The sequence below is a fragment of the Lolium rigidum genome, chromosome 4 (assembly GCF_022539505.1).
Source record: "Lolium rigidum isolate FL_2022 chromosome 4, APGP_CSIRO_Lrig_0.1, whole genome shotgun sequence".
Lineage (NCBI taxonomy): Eukaryota > Viridiplantae > Streptophyta > Magnoliopsida > Poales > Poaceae > Lolium > Lolium rigidum.
In genome coordinates this window covers 16,877,154-16,893,631 of record NC_061511.1, presented here as the reverse complement: position 1 = coordinate 16,893,631, position 16,478 = coordinate 16,877,154, and the positions used below count along the sequence as shown (strand labels likewise).

Below are 16,478 nucleotides of genomic sequence, written 5' to 3'. Positions count from 1 at the left end.
AAGTCACATTTTCTTGAGCAGCAAGGAAGCTTGACTGATGAAACAAGTAAGAAAAGGTTCACCAAGTTGACAACAATCTCAGAAATCTTCCATCAGATAATAAAAATAGTTATACTATCTTTTTTCAGAACTTTGTGCTAACTTTGTGCACACGTAGCATGTGAAGATGTACATATGAATTTTTTTTGTTTAATCTTTTTAAATATTTTTAAATGTATCAAAGATGTATTTTAAAATAAAGGAAACATATGCACCAAAAAATTGCTCCCAGTTAGTACTCAACTCTCAGGGACAAAGCTTGCTTTAGTGGCACCTACCCACTTTGACCAAACTTTTTGTTGACGGTTGACTAGCATGTGCGTAGTACATAACTGGCACATGTCATGTTGAAGTGTGTACTCAAGCAGTTAACTCTTCTTCTAGTTAGGACACGTTTCAAGGGATGGATGGAATATTATGTTTATCATATGCATAATTTTTCCAAAATCTAACTAAAATAAGAATCACAGAGTTTGCATGGTATAAGTAAGTTTTTGTGCGACAGGCTAGTTAAGATATGTTTTATGGGATGTACGGAGTAGGACACAATGTGTCATGTTTTAGTTAATACTCTCTCCTTTCTATAATTCACGATCTTATGTCTTTGGTCATGCTGAAATTTGCCTCTTTGTTACAAATAGCTCCGGTGGTTAGGTTCCTTATGGTAGAACCAGTCCTCCCAGATTCAAGTCCTAGACTTGGCATGGGTGTTTTCATTTACCTGGATTTATTCTAAGATTTAACCGGTGCTATGATTTTGGTGGCAGGTGACTTAAGTACCCGTCAACACCGAGGCGCTAGTGTGGCGACTTCGTCAACCTCAAGATATACCGGTTCAGTCCCTCGGATGTGCTCATAGGGGTGATTGTACCCGTCAACACCGAGGCGCTAGTGTGTGTGTGCGTTCATAGGGATGATTGTACGTGCGTGTTTGTGAGCATCTGCGTTATACTGTGTCTAAAAAAGAAATTTGCCTCTTTGTCGTCCCGATTTGAAGTGCTGCAGAAATATTTTTCATGAAACTTGTCAGAAATTTTCTTTGTTTGACTGTTAAAAGTGGTCCAGATCCTTCCGTGGAACATGGAGCGCGTGTTACTGTTGCTGACTTGCATTAATTTTCGTTAAGTACATGCACGATTGAGCTTGCACATCATGTAAGTTCATGGTGAAGATTACACATTATGCAATTATACACCAGGGCATTGCACTCAACACACGGTGCTTATTAATACGACCCGATTTATGAGAGAGATTTGTATTTCCTCCATCTAAAAATAGGTGTCATCTAGGTATAGATTTTTTTTTTTCAAAATGGGACCATAGCTCTGGTCTCTGTATCAATTGATGCACGCAGCTATTTATTATCCAATTTCGGTATGCAGAGTACAAAAGTCAACCAGCTGAATAAAATAAAAGTATGGTGATTATACATTTTGAATCGTCCTAGCAAGCCACCAGCCACCTAGGTCGTAGTTCGATACAAGGTAGGACCACTCGTGGATCTAGTGCGTAACCATACGGATAACCCGAGCGTTCGTACTTTTGGTAAAAACAATATCATGACGACAATTCCATATAGCCCACATCAAAGCACTAATCCCTATTCCAATATACTCTTTGGATTTTTTATCAACCCCGTTAAGCCAATTTTCAAACATATTTGTTACGTGGGGGACACTAAAAGTGTCTTGAATAGTTCTCCAAATTAATCTAGTGAAGAGACAATTAAAAAATAGAGAGTTGATTGATTCGCCAGACATCACAGAAAGCACATTTTTTACAACCGTTCCAATTTCTTCTAGAGAGGTTGTCTTTAATAAGAATCACTTTTCTATATAAGAACCACATGAAAATTTTAATCTTTAATGATACTTTTATTTTCCAAACATATTTGCGTAGGAGAACTGTATGCCCGTTCATCATATCCACATACATCGATTTGACAGAAAACGCCCCAGCATTAGTTAGTTTCCACACAAACGCGGTTGATTGTTCAGTCAAGTTAATAAAAAAGAGACGTCTTATAAGATGCAGCCAAGCCTCCCATATATTGTGTGATAACACTCTTCTAAATTTGATATTTAGAGGATTACCAGTTAAAACATCATCCACCAAAATCTTTTTCCGGCGGGCAATGTTATATAGAGAAGGATATGGCTGATCTCCAAATAAAGTTTCTTCCTAGAAATTAGTTTTCTGGCCATCGCCGACCTTAAAAGAACCCCGCGAGAAAAACTCATCTTTAACCTCCGTTAGTCCTTTATAGAAAGGGGAGTTGTTACGAAGATATTTATTATGCAGTATCTTCTGGCATACCCCATCTTCGTTCAGGAGCTTAAACAACCATTTGCTAAGTAAGCATATGTTTTTTTATATCTAACAATTGCTCACCGAGCGCCCCCCTAATCTTTAGGCAAAAAAAATAATATTCATCTTGTTAATCGATATTTACGCTTAACAAATCTTGTCAAAAAATCTTGACCTAAAAAATCTAGCCGTTTCCTTACGTCCTTAGGTATTTCTAGAAAAAATAGCATAAACCTCGGTAAACTGGTAATGATAGAATTTATAAGCACCAGTCTGTCTCCATATGAGAGTAGCTTGTTCTGTCAGCAGCCCAACTTTCGTTGAAAGCGGTTTTCTACCGGATTCCACTCTTTGTTTAAAAGTATTCTGTAATGAATTGGGATACCTAAATATCTAAAGGGAAGAGAGCCAGCCTTGCATCCAAAAAAAATCTTGTACTGTTCCTCCTGCTCCTTAGCCTTTCCAAAATAGAATATTTCGCTTTTGTGAAAGTTGACCTTAAGGCCAAATAATTGTTTGAAGATGCATAGAATTAGTTTCATGTTCACGGCTTTCTGTAAGTCATGCTCCATGAAAAGAATAGTACCATCTGCGTATTGTAGAATGGATACACCCCTCTCAACCAGATGAGGGACGAGACCACCTATCTGACCATCCTTTTTTGCCCTGGCAATTAGGATGCTTAACATATCGGCCACAGTGTTAAAAACGATTGGGGATATAGGATACCCTTTTCTCAGCCCCATCCTTGTTTGGAAGTAATGGCCAATATCGTCATTAACCTTTACAACAACTGACCTGCCTTGAATAAAAATCGTAACTAGCTCACACCATTCTGTTGAAAATCCTTTCGTGCGAATAGTTTGTTGAAGAAAGGTCCATATTACTTTATCATAGGCTTTCTCAAAGTCAATTTTGAAAAGGACACCATTTATTTTCTTCCTATGAAGTTCAAGATTGATTTCATATGCAGGATGACTACCCCTTCAAGTATATGTCATCCTGGCATGAAGGCAGATTGTGTGGGTTTAATAACTTTATGGGCGATCGTAGTTATTCTATTAGTGACTACCTTAGTGAATATCTTAAAACTCACATTGAGTAGGAAAATAGGCCTATAGTGCTAAATTTGAACAACATCCTCCTTTTTAGCAATCAAGGTTATCACCCCAAAGTTCAGCTTAAACAATTGGAGGTCGTGTTGTTGCAATTTCGCAAATAAATTCTTGAGATATTGCTTAATAATCTCCCAAAACTGCTTATAGAACTCAGCTGGAAACCCGTATGGTCCAGGAGCTTTATTAGTTTCATCTGAGAAATAACATCAAATACTTCTTCCTCAGTGAAAGCAGCTGTGAGGATAGTGTTTTTAGACTGGGATATGTGAGGTATATCGGTAACCTTATCCTCTGTCGGTGCCCCAAAAAGTTTCTTATAGTAGTCAGAAATATAAATTTTCAATTGTCCTCACACCTACAATTGTCCCTTCGTCCTGCTTTAACTAGAAGTTTTTCTTTTTCTTATGCTTACCGTTGGCAATTAGGTGGAAATATCTCGTATGATTTCCCCCTTGTTGCACGTGTTTTACTCTAGCTCGCCCAGCCCATTTAGCCTCCTATTCTCGTCTAAGATTAGCTAAACTGTCATTCACGTTTCTCAAGGTGTCTCTCTTGGAAGCTACCAGCGGAGTAGTGTCAGCTTTTATGTCGGGCTCATCAATGAGTGCCATCAATCTTTTATTTTCTTTTTTAGTTAGAGATACATTCGTATCTAGATAAAATTGCGACACCTATTTTTAGATGGAGGGAGTACATGCATGTTTACCGCAGTTCAGCACTTGGGCAGAGTGTGATTCCCAACGACAAAATATGGGAGCAAAGTGCTTCGCTTAAAGTTTCAGGTCAGTTTTTAGCAGGGGATTAGCAACAGAACTTCACTCCAGTTCTAATGGTCTATGTCCGTTAGTAAAAGTAACTCACCACTTAACTTTTTAGCCACGCAAGGTAAAGTGGATTACAACAATAGGCAACTTTGTATAGAAGCCTGACCCTTTCAGGACACTAGTTTAAGTTTAGGAATATACTGGGTAGATATTGCATCACATCCAGGTCACCCTCGCCATGTACATTGCCCATTAGGCAAAACAATCTAACTCGACGAATTTGAAGGTGCACGAGCTGGCGGTATCCCCGTTCGTCGCCACATTGCTATTGTGCCTAGAGGAGGCCACAATAGTCAACTCATTTCATGATTTTTGAGAATGTCATACATGTAAGTGCCTCGTAAGGGTCGAAAGCTCTCTTCCCAGCATCAGGTGCAGGTTCTCCAGCACGGGCGGCACCAGCTTTGGAGGTGCCGGAATCAACAACCTCATCCATCTTCCTCTTGTTCTTCGGAGAAGCAGCTGGGAGAGAGGAGCGTGTCGATGAGGTAGCTTCAGTTTCAATCTCTTTTTCAGAAGAAGCCGCGGATTTTTTGGAACCCGCGACTTCACTATCAGGGCGAGAAGTATCCTGGTTGTCGTCGGTGACAACGGCCCGTTATTCGACTTCCCCACCTTCGGGAAGGGGAGGAAGAGAAGATAGAACAGGATGGTTCTGCGGAAAAATAGAGTGTTGACAAAACGTTATGCAAAAAGGTGCTAGCAAAATAGTAGTCGACAGATACCAAAAATTCGAGAAGACAATATAATAGTCAAGAAAAAAATTACCTCGGGAAGGGGATTGGTGCTACTAAATGGCTTAACTTGGCAAGAAGATGGAATGGTGTCCTTCTTGTTAAGCTTGGAGATTCTTTGAATCAACTTCTCCAAGTCCTTCACAGGAAGATCCTTGGAGAGCCTCTCGACATCTTCATCACCAGCATACATCCAAAGGGGATTTTTGTGAGCTTGCAGAGGCTGCACTCTAATCCTAAGGAAGTAGGTTGTGATTTGGATACCCGATAATTCCTTGCCACGGGTGTTCTGGAGCTCACGGATGCGAGTCATCAGCGCCTCTGTCACCGATTTCTCTTCTTCGGTAGCTTCAGCGTCCCAGGATCGGCGGCGAAGAATTTTGGTTTTTCCATCAAAAGGAGCAATGTTGTACTCTACTGAATCAGAGCTCTCTTCGTGTACATAGAGCCACTTCTTGCGCCACCCTTGGACGGAGTCGGGGAATTTGACGTCGAAGTAGTCGACATCAGAACGAACACAGATAACAACGCCGCTGATGTTATAGGCGACGCCGTGGGAGCCATTACGGCGGAGGCAGAAGATACACTTCCACAAAGCCTAATTAGGTTGGACTCCGAGGAAGCATTCACACAATGTGATAAAAATCGACACGTGCAGGATAGAATTGGGCGTCAGCTGATGAAGCTGAAGCCCGTAGACAAAAAGAAGACCTCGAAGAAACTCATGGATAGGGGGAGAAAGACCGCGGATGAGATGGTCAACGAAACTGACCCGGTACTCCATTGGAGGAGATGGATAGCTCTCCTCGTGGGGGAAGCGCAGCGCGTTCTCCTTCTTGGTGAACCCCATCTTCTTCAGAAGGTTCATATCCTGGCTGGAAATCTTGGATCTCTCCCACTCCAGATCTTCGGCGGCCATCTTGGATTCTGGAGTGCTATGCCTGGTGAGTTTGCGCGGTGGCATCAACAATGGCGTAGGAGCAAAGGGCGAGCGTGGAGGAGCACAAGAACTGCAGGGCGCAGTGGAGGATTTAGCAGAGGAGAGAAGAGCAGCGACGTAAACGAAAGGATGAACGGAGGAAGACGATGACCTTAAGTACATGTGTGGTGAATCGGCGCACCGTTGGATGGAGAATATGTGAGATAGATGAGGTACGCGTGGACAAAAGGGTAAAAGCGCAATTTTACTGAGAAAGGAAGGGACAGGAGCTACAGTGCGTGCGCCAGTAAAAGTGGAGGACGTGTGTCCCCCACTTGCACGAGGTGTCTATTTGATAGGAAATTTGGGCCCATGAGTCAGAGAGAGAGCAGTTCTCGCCTGTTCCCGATACAGTGATCGTGGCTATCGTCAGCAATGGTGTCACTTTCGCAAGAGAAAAACTCGACTATGAGGCTTGATAAGAACGTCGACAGCAGAAGATTATTGATTTTTTCGAGAGCCTTTGATCAAATACAAGTTTTTTCCCAAATGCTCGGGGGCTACTTTAGAAAATGAAGGAAAAATTCAAGTATGACAAAATAGAAATGGCGAGAGCCTATGACCAAATGCAAGCATTTGTTCATAGCCTCGGGGGCTACTCCCATCGGGAGCGCTGGTCGCGCACCCGATAGATGTGAAAAGCTCGAGAAGGAATAACAATATAGCGACAGAAGAGATTAATTTGTTGAGCCTACAACCAAGCACAAGTCCTTGATTGTAGCCTCGGGGGCTACTCCCATCGGGAACGTTGTTCGCGTGCCCGATGAAGTTACACACAAATATAGAGAAAGAAAAAAGAAGTGAGTATATTTCGAGTTATACAAAATAACTCTACATATACTCCCATCGGGAAGGAAAAGTAAGTCATCAAATATGACTCAATAAAATGTGATATTCCAACAGCCGAAAAGCACTCGACAATATATTCTCAGAGCGCTAAAAGTCGCGAATAATCTCTGAATGCCGCAAAACTTTGCGAAGGTAAGACCCCAGATCCGTTCTGAGCGGCGTGGCACCGTCTCTGACGGCGGTTTTCTACTTTTTTCCGTATCAACAAATACGAAGAAAAATCCTAACGGATGCGTTAGGTACCCGATAAAATATGACTGGGACTCGACAGAATGGTAAGACCTTAAGCGGCACCTGTCGAAGTTTACACCGGTATCCCGAGATCATGTCCAGGGACGTGATCTTGAAGTAGGTTTTTGCGGATTGCCACTAGAGCAGTTAACTAGTACCTGATCCGTCAGATGAACTAACCCCAACTACCATGATCCCTGTACAATATAGTATTTGCGTATTCAAAAGATATGCGATAAACTCGACAAGATTATTGAATGATTAAAGTTGGAGATTTTTCTTGATTCTTCGATTCAAGCAAAATCTCGGGGGCTACTGACATAGACATCCCCAATGGGCCTACCGAAGAAGGTACCCAGGGTTTACTGAAGGCCCACAAGTCGAAGAATACAAAGATCGGAAGCCCAATTAGTGTTAAGGAAATATAGAGACTTGTAATTTCACGGGACGGGTTAGAAACCCTCCCGGACTCTGTAACTTGTGTATGACGAATCCCTCGGATCCACCTCCTATATAAGGGGAGTCAAGGGACAAAGAAAGGATCGAATCTATTGTCAACATAACCCTAGTTTTACAATCTGCGAGTACTTTTCGGCTGAAACCTTCGAGATCTACTTGCCCTCTACCTCTAACAAAACCCCAGTCTACAATCTGTAGGCATTGACAAGTTAATCCCTTGTCAGAGAGGGCTCCTCCTCTTTCGTCGGGCGAGCAGATGCGCTCGGGATCCTCGCTTATAGTCGAGGTTGAGAATGGGCTTCGTGCTCCATTCTCGCCGCCATCAGCGATGTCGTACACGGCGGAGGCGACGCGCCCGCACCGCACATGGATGGGGTGGAGAAGAGGGGGCGGGCGCTGCGCCTGACAACAGGTAGGAGGGGTCGGCACCGCAACTAGGCAGGGGTAGAGGAGGTGCTAGGCGGAGCGCCGGCGTGCATCCGTGGAGAGAGAGGAGGAAGAAGGTGGGTGGCTAGTATGACCAACACATTCTACTTTACCAGGATGTTTTTTTCTTTCGAATTTAAGTAGTACCTTTCTGTTGAGGGGAAACTATATTTGAGGTTTCTTTTGCAAAGTGAAACACAGTGGAGACCTGGCATGTGGGATCCACAGCATGCCATGTCAGCAAATACAGTGCTATACCGCTGCCAGTGACCATGGACGGAACCCTCGCGCGTATTGGATGATCGTAAATTGCATATTTCAGAGTACAGTGACTAAAGCGAGTAAGCGATTCAAGTTCAATGACTAACCATGTATTTTACTCTTGTTGATATCTTCAAGCTTATTGATAACTTTGTTTATTTTATTGTTGTTTGGAGTCTTGTTGTTTGCTACCTTCAACTTCGTTCTCGAATTCAACCGACAACAAAGTAGATGGGAGCATAGTCAAATTACTAAAATTGAGTTTACAAATAAGTATAAGTTAGGGTTTACATGATCACTTACTTATTTCACACGGCATATGATCACTTATTTATTTCATAGTGCGTGTTATATAAACACAACTAGTAAAAGAATTCTCCACCGCTGACTATAACGCTGGATGATTTTCAGAGGAAGAAAACAAATTTTGTCAGCTCCATGACGAACTGCCCATGTTAGTAAATAACTAACTGTTCTTTTCGACAGCTTCGTGTAGGCCAAGAAGATCAGAACGCAACGGCATGGATATGGACAGCATCGATCTACAGTCAACCGGATACGCGACGCAAGCAGTGACCCAGCAACCACGCACGGCTATTAATTCTCAAGCGGAGTTTTTTTGAGAATTTCGCTGCATTCATATCACAGAAAGATACAAAGTTGTTGACCCTTACAATCACTGAGAAACAGAAACACAAACACAAAGGACCAAAAACACCTAGAACATCATGAGACAACCATAACCCATGAAGATCTCCGGAGCCTGTGTCATCATCCCATAACCTTGAGAGAAGACCCCTGCAGCAGAAAGAACTGCAACCAAGCGCAGGCAGGTCATCATCTTCGACCATGGTACAAATACCACCACGCTGCTTCCTCCTTCCTTGACACCAGCGCCGAGAAGGCATGGACATCAATCCAACACGCCTGCAGCAGCCGTCGCCAACTTTGGCTTTGAGTACCGCGAAAAGTGTCCCTTCCGGAAGGAAGGAAACTCGAGTCAACCGACCGGTCCAGCACTGCGGCCGGGCCATCCGCCCGGGCAAACCAGGAACTCCCTCCAGCATCAGCGCCGAGGAAGAAGAAGAACAGCAGCAACAAATCATACCGACAAGGAGGAAGAAGGGTCTTTCTCCCGACCATCTGGCCGATTTTGGCGTCGCCACGTCGGACCGCCTCCTCCCCTCGCCACCAAGGCCGGCCGGAAGAAGCTGCAAAACGTGACAGCCGCAAGCCACCAGAAGAACACAAACCCTAACATGGAAGACAGTGGTGCCATCTCCTTCCTCTCCCTCGCCACCACGGCCGGCCGAGGAGAAGGCAACAACACTGGCTGGCCGGGGACGATCACCGATCGAAGAAGTCACGGTCCGTGTGCAGCTTTCCGGATGATGCGCTACTTCGGCTCGTGTTAGTACTTGTAGTTGTTGATAGCTGTTCCAATGATTTATTTGTAACTTTTGTTACTTTTGAGGTTGTTTGTATTACCACTAATGATCATTAATACATCAGAGGAATTTTCGCAAAATATAGTGGGAGTTTTTGTTAGATAAGAAAACATAATCAAATCTCAACAAATATCTCTAAAAGATTGGTGCAACACAATAGATCGTATATTTTATAATCTTTGTCGAAAAACTATATAGCTTATGTCAGCAAAGGACGGAGTACTAAATTAGAGGCAACTAATACGAAACAGGGGAGTTTCGTATATTTGAGCATGTCCAACAGATAACGAAGATAAAAAATAACTGCAATTATACATCACATTGGTCAAGAATAGAGATCTAACAGATGGGTGGTGGCGGCGATGGGGACTTTGCGGCATGGGCGGGCACAAAGCTATTCATGGGTATTCAGCTGAATACCTATTAATTTCGGCTAGATAAAATTGTGTAGTATTCATCCGCCTAATCCAGCAAATCTAGCTACTCTTCTGTCCGAATAGTAGCAGTATTAGCTTCCATAGTCTCCCTGTGAGGCTCCAACAGTCTAGCTTCAGCGACAGAGCAAGGACGAGGCGGCTCTCGATTCAGTTCATGACCGGAAGCAGGCTACACTCAGCCACAAAAGTCAGCCGAGCCAATAAATTTGTTTTAGTTTGAACAATTATCAATCTTTGTGTCATGTACTTTGTTGTTAAACAAAAATTGTGAACCTTCACGTTTTCTCATTGGATTTTTTTGCTGACTTTGAATACCCATTATCAACAACCTGTGCCCGCCCATGTTTGCGGGCCATATTGGGCCTGACCGGGGCAGTACGGCCCTAGTGTGTCTCTGCTGCCACGTCCGGTCGGCTACCGCGAAGGCGGTCGAGATAGTTCCCTCCCATGCGGTTGAGGTGCTGCTACTCCCGGCCCTAATGTCCCTTTTCATTCCTCTAGGCCTCGCGATGGCGACCATAGTGAGACGACGAGGATGGATCCAAGACCGTGGCCGCGCGTGCTTGTGGACAACAGGTTGGGTGGGGAGAAATCCTTATCGGCTCGTCCGTCATCAACGCAGTGACGTCTACGGGTGCCATCGTTCCTTCCTACAGGGCGTCTGGTGTACCCCTCCTCACCCTCTTCCACGTACCGGGAGAACCCTAGGACTAGTCTGGGCAGCAGCGTCGTTGCCGCTTTCCTTGTTGAATGTGTTGCTTGGTATGCGGTGATTCGGTGTGCTAGGAGCGTGGTGAAACTCTTCCGGAGGACGCGGCGGTGGCGGGCCATCTTCGTTTTTCGTTGATCTGCCGGTGTTGGTATTTGTTTCTATTATCTTTCTTTATCTTTTCATTTAGGTTTGGTTGTGTTGTGGCTCTACTGTGCTCGATGTATCGTGCAGTTGCTATATTAATATAGCGTGGCGAAACCTATTTCGAATAGGGTGTAAAATACATCTGCTGGAGCATATTCCGAGAATAGGTGATGTATTTTACTTCATCTGAGTTTTGAGAAAATTTCATGTGATATAAAAGCTGAAAAACTGCAAAAATAGGTGATGTATAATTGCTTCATCATCTATTGGAGAAGATTTTAGACGTGTGACTGGTCAGCACACTGGATGACAGAAAGTCGGATTCAAGCCGCATTCACAGTGTGTGAAGGCCTTTGGCTATAACGAGCATGATTCAGATCGCACCTCGATGACTTGCAGAAGAAGAAAATAAATTTGTCAGCACAACGACGAACTGATCTCGAGACACCTCGCCGGCACATGCTGGCAGAAGAATAACTATTTTTCGACAGGTTGGTGTAAGCCAGAAGACCAGAACGCAATGCAATGGACGATGGATCGGGACACCGCGCACACCCGACGCAAGCAGTGACGCCGCGCTCACAACCAACGCACCACTATTAATTCTGAGCTAGCGGAGTTGTCAGTAGTAGTCGAAGCCACAAACAAGAACCGCCTCGAACAAACTCACCGATCAATCTCCGGGAAGCAAGCTAGCCGATCGAGAGAATGGCGCCGGCGGCCGTGAAGGTGTACGGGTGGGCGATGTCGCCGTTCGTTGCGCGCGCGCTGCTGTGCCTGGAGGAGGCCGGCGTCGAGTACGAGCTCGTCCCCATGAGCCGCCAGGCCGGCGACCACCTTCAGCCGGACTTCCTCGCCAGGAACCCGTTCGCCCAGGTGCCCGTCCTCGAGGACGGCGACCTCACCCTCTTCGGTTCGTATTCGTAATCATTTCCCTCCCGCCAATCTCTGTTCTTCTCTGACACCAATTCCGAAGGAAAACTCGTACTAATCGCGACCTGAATCTCCCCGCACTGCAGAGTCGCGCGCGATCGCGAGGCACGTGCTGCGCAAGCACAAGCCGGAGCTGCTGGTCGGGGACGGCTCGCCGGAGGCGGCGGCGATGGTGGACGTGTGGCTGGAGGTGGAGGCGCAGCAGCACCACGCCCCGACGGGCGCCATCATGGTGCAGTGCATCCTCGCCCCGCTCCTCGGCGGCGCGCGCGACCAGGCCCTCATCGACGAGAACGTCCCCAAGCTGAAGAAGGTGCTGGAGGTGTACGAGGCGCGGCTATCGAAGTCGAGGTACCTCGCCGGGGAATCGGTGAGCCTCGCCGACCTCAGCCACTTCCCGATGCTGCGCTACTTCATGGAGACCGAGTACAAGGCGCTGGTGGAGGAGCTCCCGCACGTGAAGGCGTGGTGGGAGGAGCTCAAGGTCAGGCCGGCGGCGAGGAAGGTTACCGAGTTCATGCCGGTGGACTTTGGTCTGGGAAAGAAGGCAGAGCAGTGATGGCAACAACCAAGACGACGGTCGGCGAGCGAGCAGTAGTCTCCGGTTTGTGCTGTGTAGAACCGGCGCCGGCCTGCACCTGTGTATGGCTCCATGTTTTCCATACAGATCGATTTTCATTATTGAAAACCAAGACATGAATGTAAAAAAAGAAAAACCACGACACTGTCCGACCCACCTCAACTCTGATCCCCATGAATAAAGAAATGTTATCCATAACTCCACTTCAACGATGATTTGAAAAACTTCTGTAATTATGGATAAAGTCACCGTTCTTTGAGCCGGAAGGAAACTTGACTGTTGAAACAAGTCATGAACGAAAAGAAAGAGAAGTTCACTAGGTTGACAATAAGCTGTCCAATCTTTCACGAGATCAGAAAAATAGTTGTACTGTCTTCTTTGCAACCACTGGGGGAATGTTTGTACGCTGCTGCTCTGGTGAATCAAAATTAAAATAATTTTTCTTTTTTTGCTCTGATCTAGGTTTTTGAAAAGTTATTTATATTATAATTGATTTTCAATAATAGAAACCCATAACATCAGTAAAAAAACATGAAATTGCACGGTCCACCTCAACACAAATTCGCAAGAACAGTCTGTCCATAATTCAACTCTGATGACGTTAAAAAAATCTGGTTGAAGTCACATTTCCTTGAGCAGCAAGGAAGCTTGATTGATGAAACAATTAAGAAAAGGTTCACCAAGTTGACAACAATCTCAGAAATCTTCCATCAGATAATAAAAATAGTTATACTATCTTTTTCAGAACTTTGTGCTAACTTTGTGCACACGTAGCATGTGAAGATGTACACATGAATTTTTTGTTTAATCTTTTTAAATATTTCTAAAATGTATCAAAGATGTATTTTAAATTGCTCCCAGTTAGTACTCAACTCTCAGGGACAAAGCTTGCTTTAGTAGCACCTACCCACTTTGACCAAAGTTTTTGTTGACGGTTGACACCTGTCACACGTTGAAGTGTGTACTCAAGCAGTTAACTCTTCTTCTAGTTAAGACATGTTTCAAGGGATGGATGGAATATTATGTTTATCATATGCATAATTTTTTCAAAATCTAACTAAAATAAGAATCACAGAGTTCGCATGGCAAAAAGTAAGTTTTTGTGTGACGGGCTAGTTAAGATATGTTTTATGGGATGGAGGGAGTAGAACACAATGTGCCATGTTTTAGTTAATACTCTCTCATTTTTATAATTTTTGTCGTACGATCTTATGCCTTTGGTCATGCTGAAATTTGCCTCTTTGTTGCAAACAGAGCTTAGCTCTGGTGGTTAGGTTCCTTGTGGCAGAACCAGTCCACCTAGATTCAAGTTCCAGACTTGGCATGGCCGCATGGGTGTTTGCATTTACCTGGATTTATTCCAGGATTTAACCGGCCCTATGATTTGGTGGGAGATGAAGTACCCGTCAACAGCGAGGCGCTAGTGTGGTGACTTCGTCAACCTCAAGATATACCGGCTCAGTCCCTCGGATGTGCTCATAGGGGTAGGGTGTGCGTGCGTTGATAGGAGTGATTGTACGTGCGTGTTTGTGAGCGTCTGCGTTATACTGTGTCAAAAAAAAGGAAATTTGCCTCTTTGTCGTCCTGATTTGAAATGCTGCAGAAATATTTTTCATGAAACTTGTCAGAAATTTTCTTTGTTTGACTGTTAAAAGTGGTCCAGATCCTTCCGTGGAACATGGAGCGCGTGTTACTGTTGCTTACGTGCATTAATTTTCATGCACGATTGAGCTTGCACATCATGTAAGATCATGGTGAAGATTACACATTCTGCAATTATACACCAGGGCATTGCACTCAACACACGGTGCTTATTAATACGATCCAATTTATGAGGGAGATTTGTATTTCCTCCATCTAAAAATAGGTGTCGTCTAGGTATAGATTTTTTTTTTTTAAACGGGAGCATAGCTCTCGTCTCTGCATCAATTGATGCACACAGCTATTTATTGTGCAATTTCGGTATGCAGAGTACAAAAGTCAACCAGCTGAATAAAACAAAAGTATGGTGATTATACATTTTGAATCGTCCTAGCAAGCCACCAGCCACCTAGATCGTACAAGATTTACAACAACTAACCCACCTTGAACAAAACTCGTAACTAGCTCACACCATTCTGGTGAAAATCCTTTCACGCGAATAGTTTGTTGAAGAAAGGTCCATATTACTTTATCATAGGCTTTCTCAAAGTTAATTTTGAAAAAGACACCATCCATTTTCTTTCTATGAAGGTCAAGAATGATTTCATATGCAGGATGACTACCCCTTCAAGTTTATGTCATCCTGGCATGAAGGCAGATTGTGTGGGTTTAATAACTTTATGGGCGATCGTAGTTATTCTATCAGTGCCTACCTTAGTGAATATCTTAAAACTCACATTGAGCAGGAAAATAGACATATATTGCTAAATTTGAACAACATCTTCCTTTTTAGCAATCAAGGTTATCACCCCAAAGTTCAGCTTAAACAATTGGAGGTCGTGTTGTTGCAATTTCGCAAATAAATTCGTGAGATCTTGCTTAATAATCTTCTAAAACTGCTTATAGAACTCAACTGGAAACCGTATGGTCCAGGAGCTTAATTAGTTTCATCTGAGAAATAACATCAAATACTTCTTCCTCGGTGGAAGCAGCTGTGAGGATAGTGTTTTCATAAGGGGATATCTGAGGTATATCGGTAACTATATCCTCTGTTGGTGCCCCAAAAAGTTTCTTATAGTAGTCAGTAATATAAATTTTCAAATGTCCTCGCACCTACGATTGTCCCTTCATCCTGCTCTAACTAGAATTTTTTCTTTTTCTTATGCTTACCGTTGGCAATTAGATGGAAATATCTCGTATTATTTCCCCCTTGTTGCACGTGTTTTACTCTAGCTCGCTCAGCCCATTTAGCCTCCTATTCTCGTCTAAGATTAGCTAAACTGTCATTCACGTTTCTCAAGGTATCTCTCTCGGAAGCTACCAGCGTCAGCTTTTATGTCGGGCTCATCAATGAGTGCGATCAATCTCTTATTTTCTTTTTTAGTTAGAGATACATCCGTATCTAGATAAAGTTGTGACACCTATTTTTAGATGGAGGGAGAACATGTTTACCGCAGTTCAGCACTTGGGCAAAGAGTGATTTCCAACGACAAAATCTGGGAGCAAAGTGCTTCGCTTAAGTTTTAGGTCAGTTTTCCGCAGGGGATTAGCAACAGAACTTCACTCCAGTTCTAATGGCCTATGTCCGTCAGTAAAAGTAACTCACCACTTAACTTTTTAGCCACGCAAGGTAAAGTTGGTTACAACAATAGGCAACTTTTTATAGAAGCCTGACCCTTTCAGGACACTAGTTTAAGTTTAGGAATACAGTCGGTAGATATTGCATCACATCCAGGTCACGCTCGCTATGTACATTGCCCATTAGGCAAAACAAGCTAACTCGATGAATTTAAAGGTGAACGAGCTGGCGGTATCCCCGTTCGTCGCCACATTGCTATTGTGCCTCGAGGAGGCGACAATAGTCAACTCACATTCTCATGATTTTTGAGAATGTCATACATGTAAGTGCCTTTTTCTATTTAGTCAAAAAGACTTGAAGAAATATGTGTGTGTATGTATGTGTGCGTGCTTGCCGATGCACGCATCGTACCTATGCAGATGCCGAGTGTGACTCTAACGAATTATATCAGCTCGATACTAACTTTTTGATTTAAAAATCAGCCTTGACAAGTCAGCATGGAAAAACTAACTTGGAAGGCAAAAAAAATCGATGTAATATATTCAGCTATTATATTGATTTGCACAACATCATTATGGATGAAGTCGTAGTTCCTTGGACAGGAAGGAAACTCGACTTGAGACACAAGTCAAGATAAATAAAATTTTACTTAGATGATCATAAGCACTCCAAGACCTTAGAAAAGTATAGCGGCAGTGACAATACCAAGAAGAATAGAATCGAACTTACACGTAAAGGTAGAACATACCTCCAGTGCTCTAAAAGTTGTCATTTCCA

At 43.7% G+C, this 16,478-nt stretch overlaps 1 protein-coding gene across 1 annotated transcript; it reads left to right on the top strand.

The window, feature by feature from the left end:
* Positions 1–11,613: 11,613 nt before the first annotated feature.
* Positions 11,614–12,557, top strand: LOC124646728 (glutathione S-transferase 4-like). Its single transcript, XM_047186806.1, has 2 exons — positions 11,614–11,881; positions 11,988–12,557. Exons 1-2 carry the CDS (start codon positions 11,677–11,679, stop codon positions 12,458–12,460), a joined length of 678 nt encoding a protein of 225 aa, XP_047042762.1. The 5' UTR covers positions 11,614–11,676; the 3' UTR covers positions 12,461–12,557.
* The last annotated feature ends 3,921 nt before the right edge of the window (positions 12,558–16,478 follow it).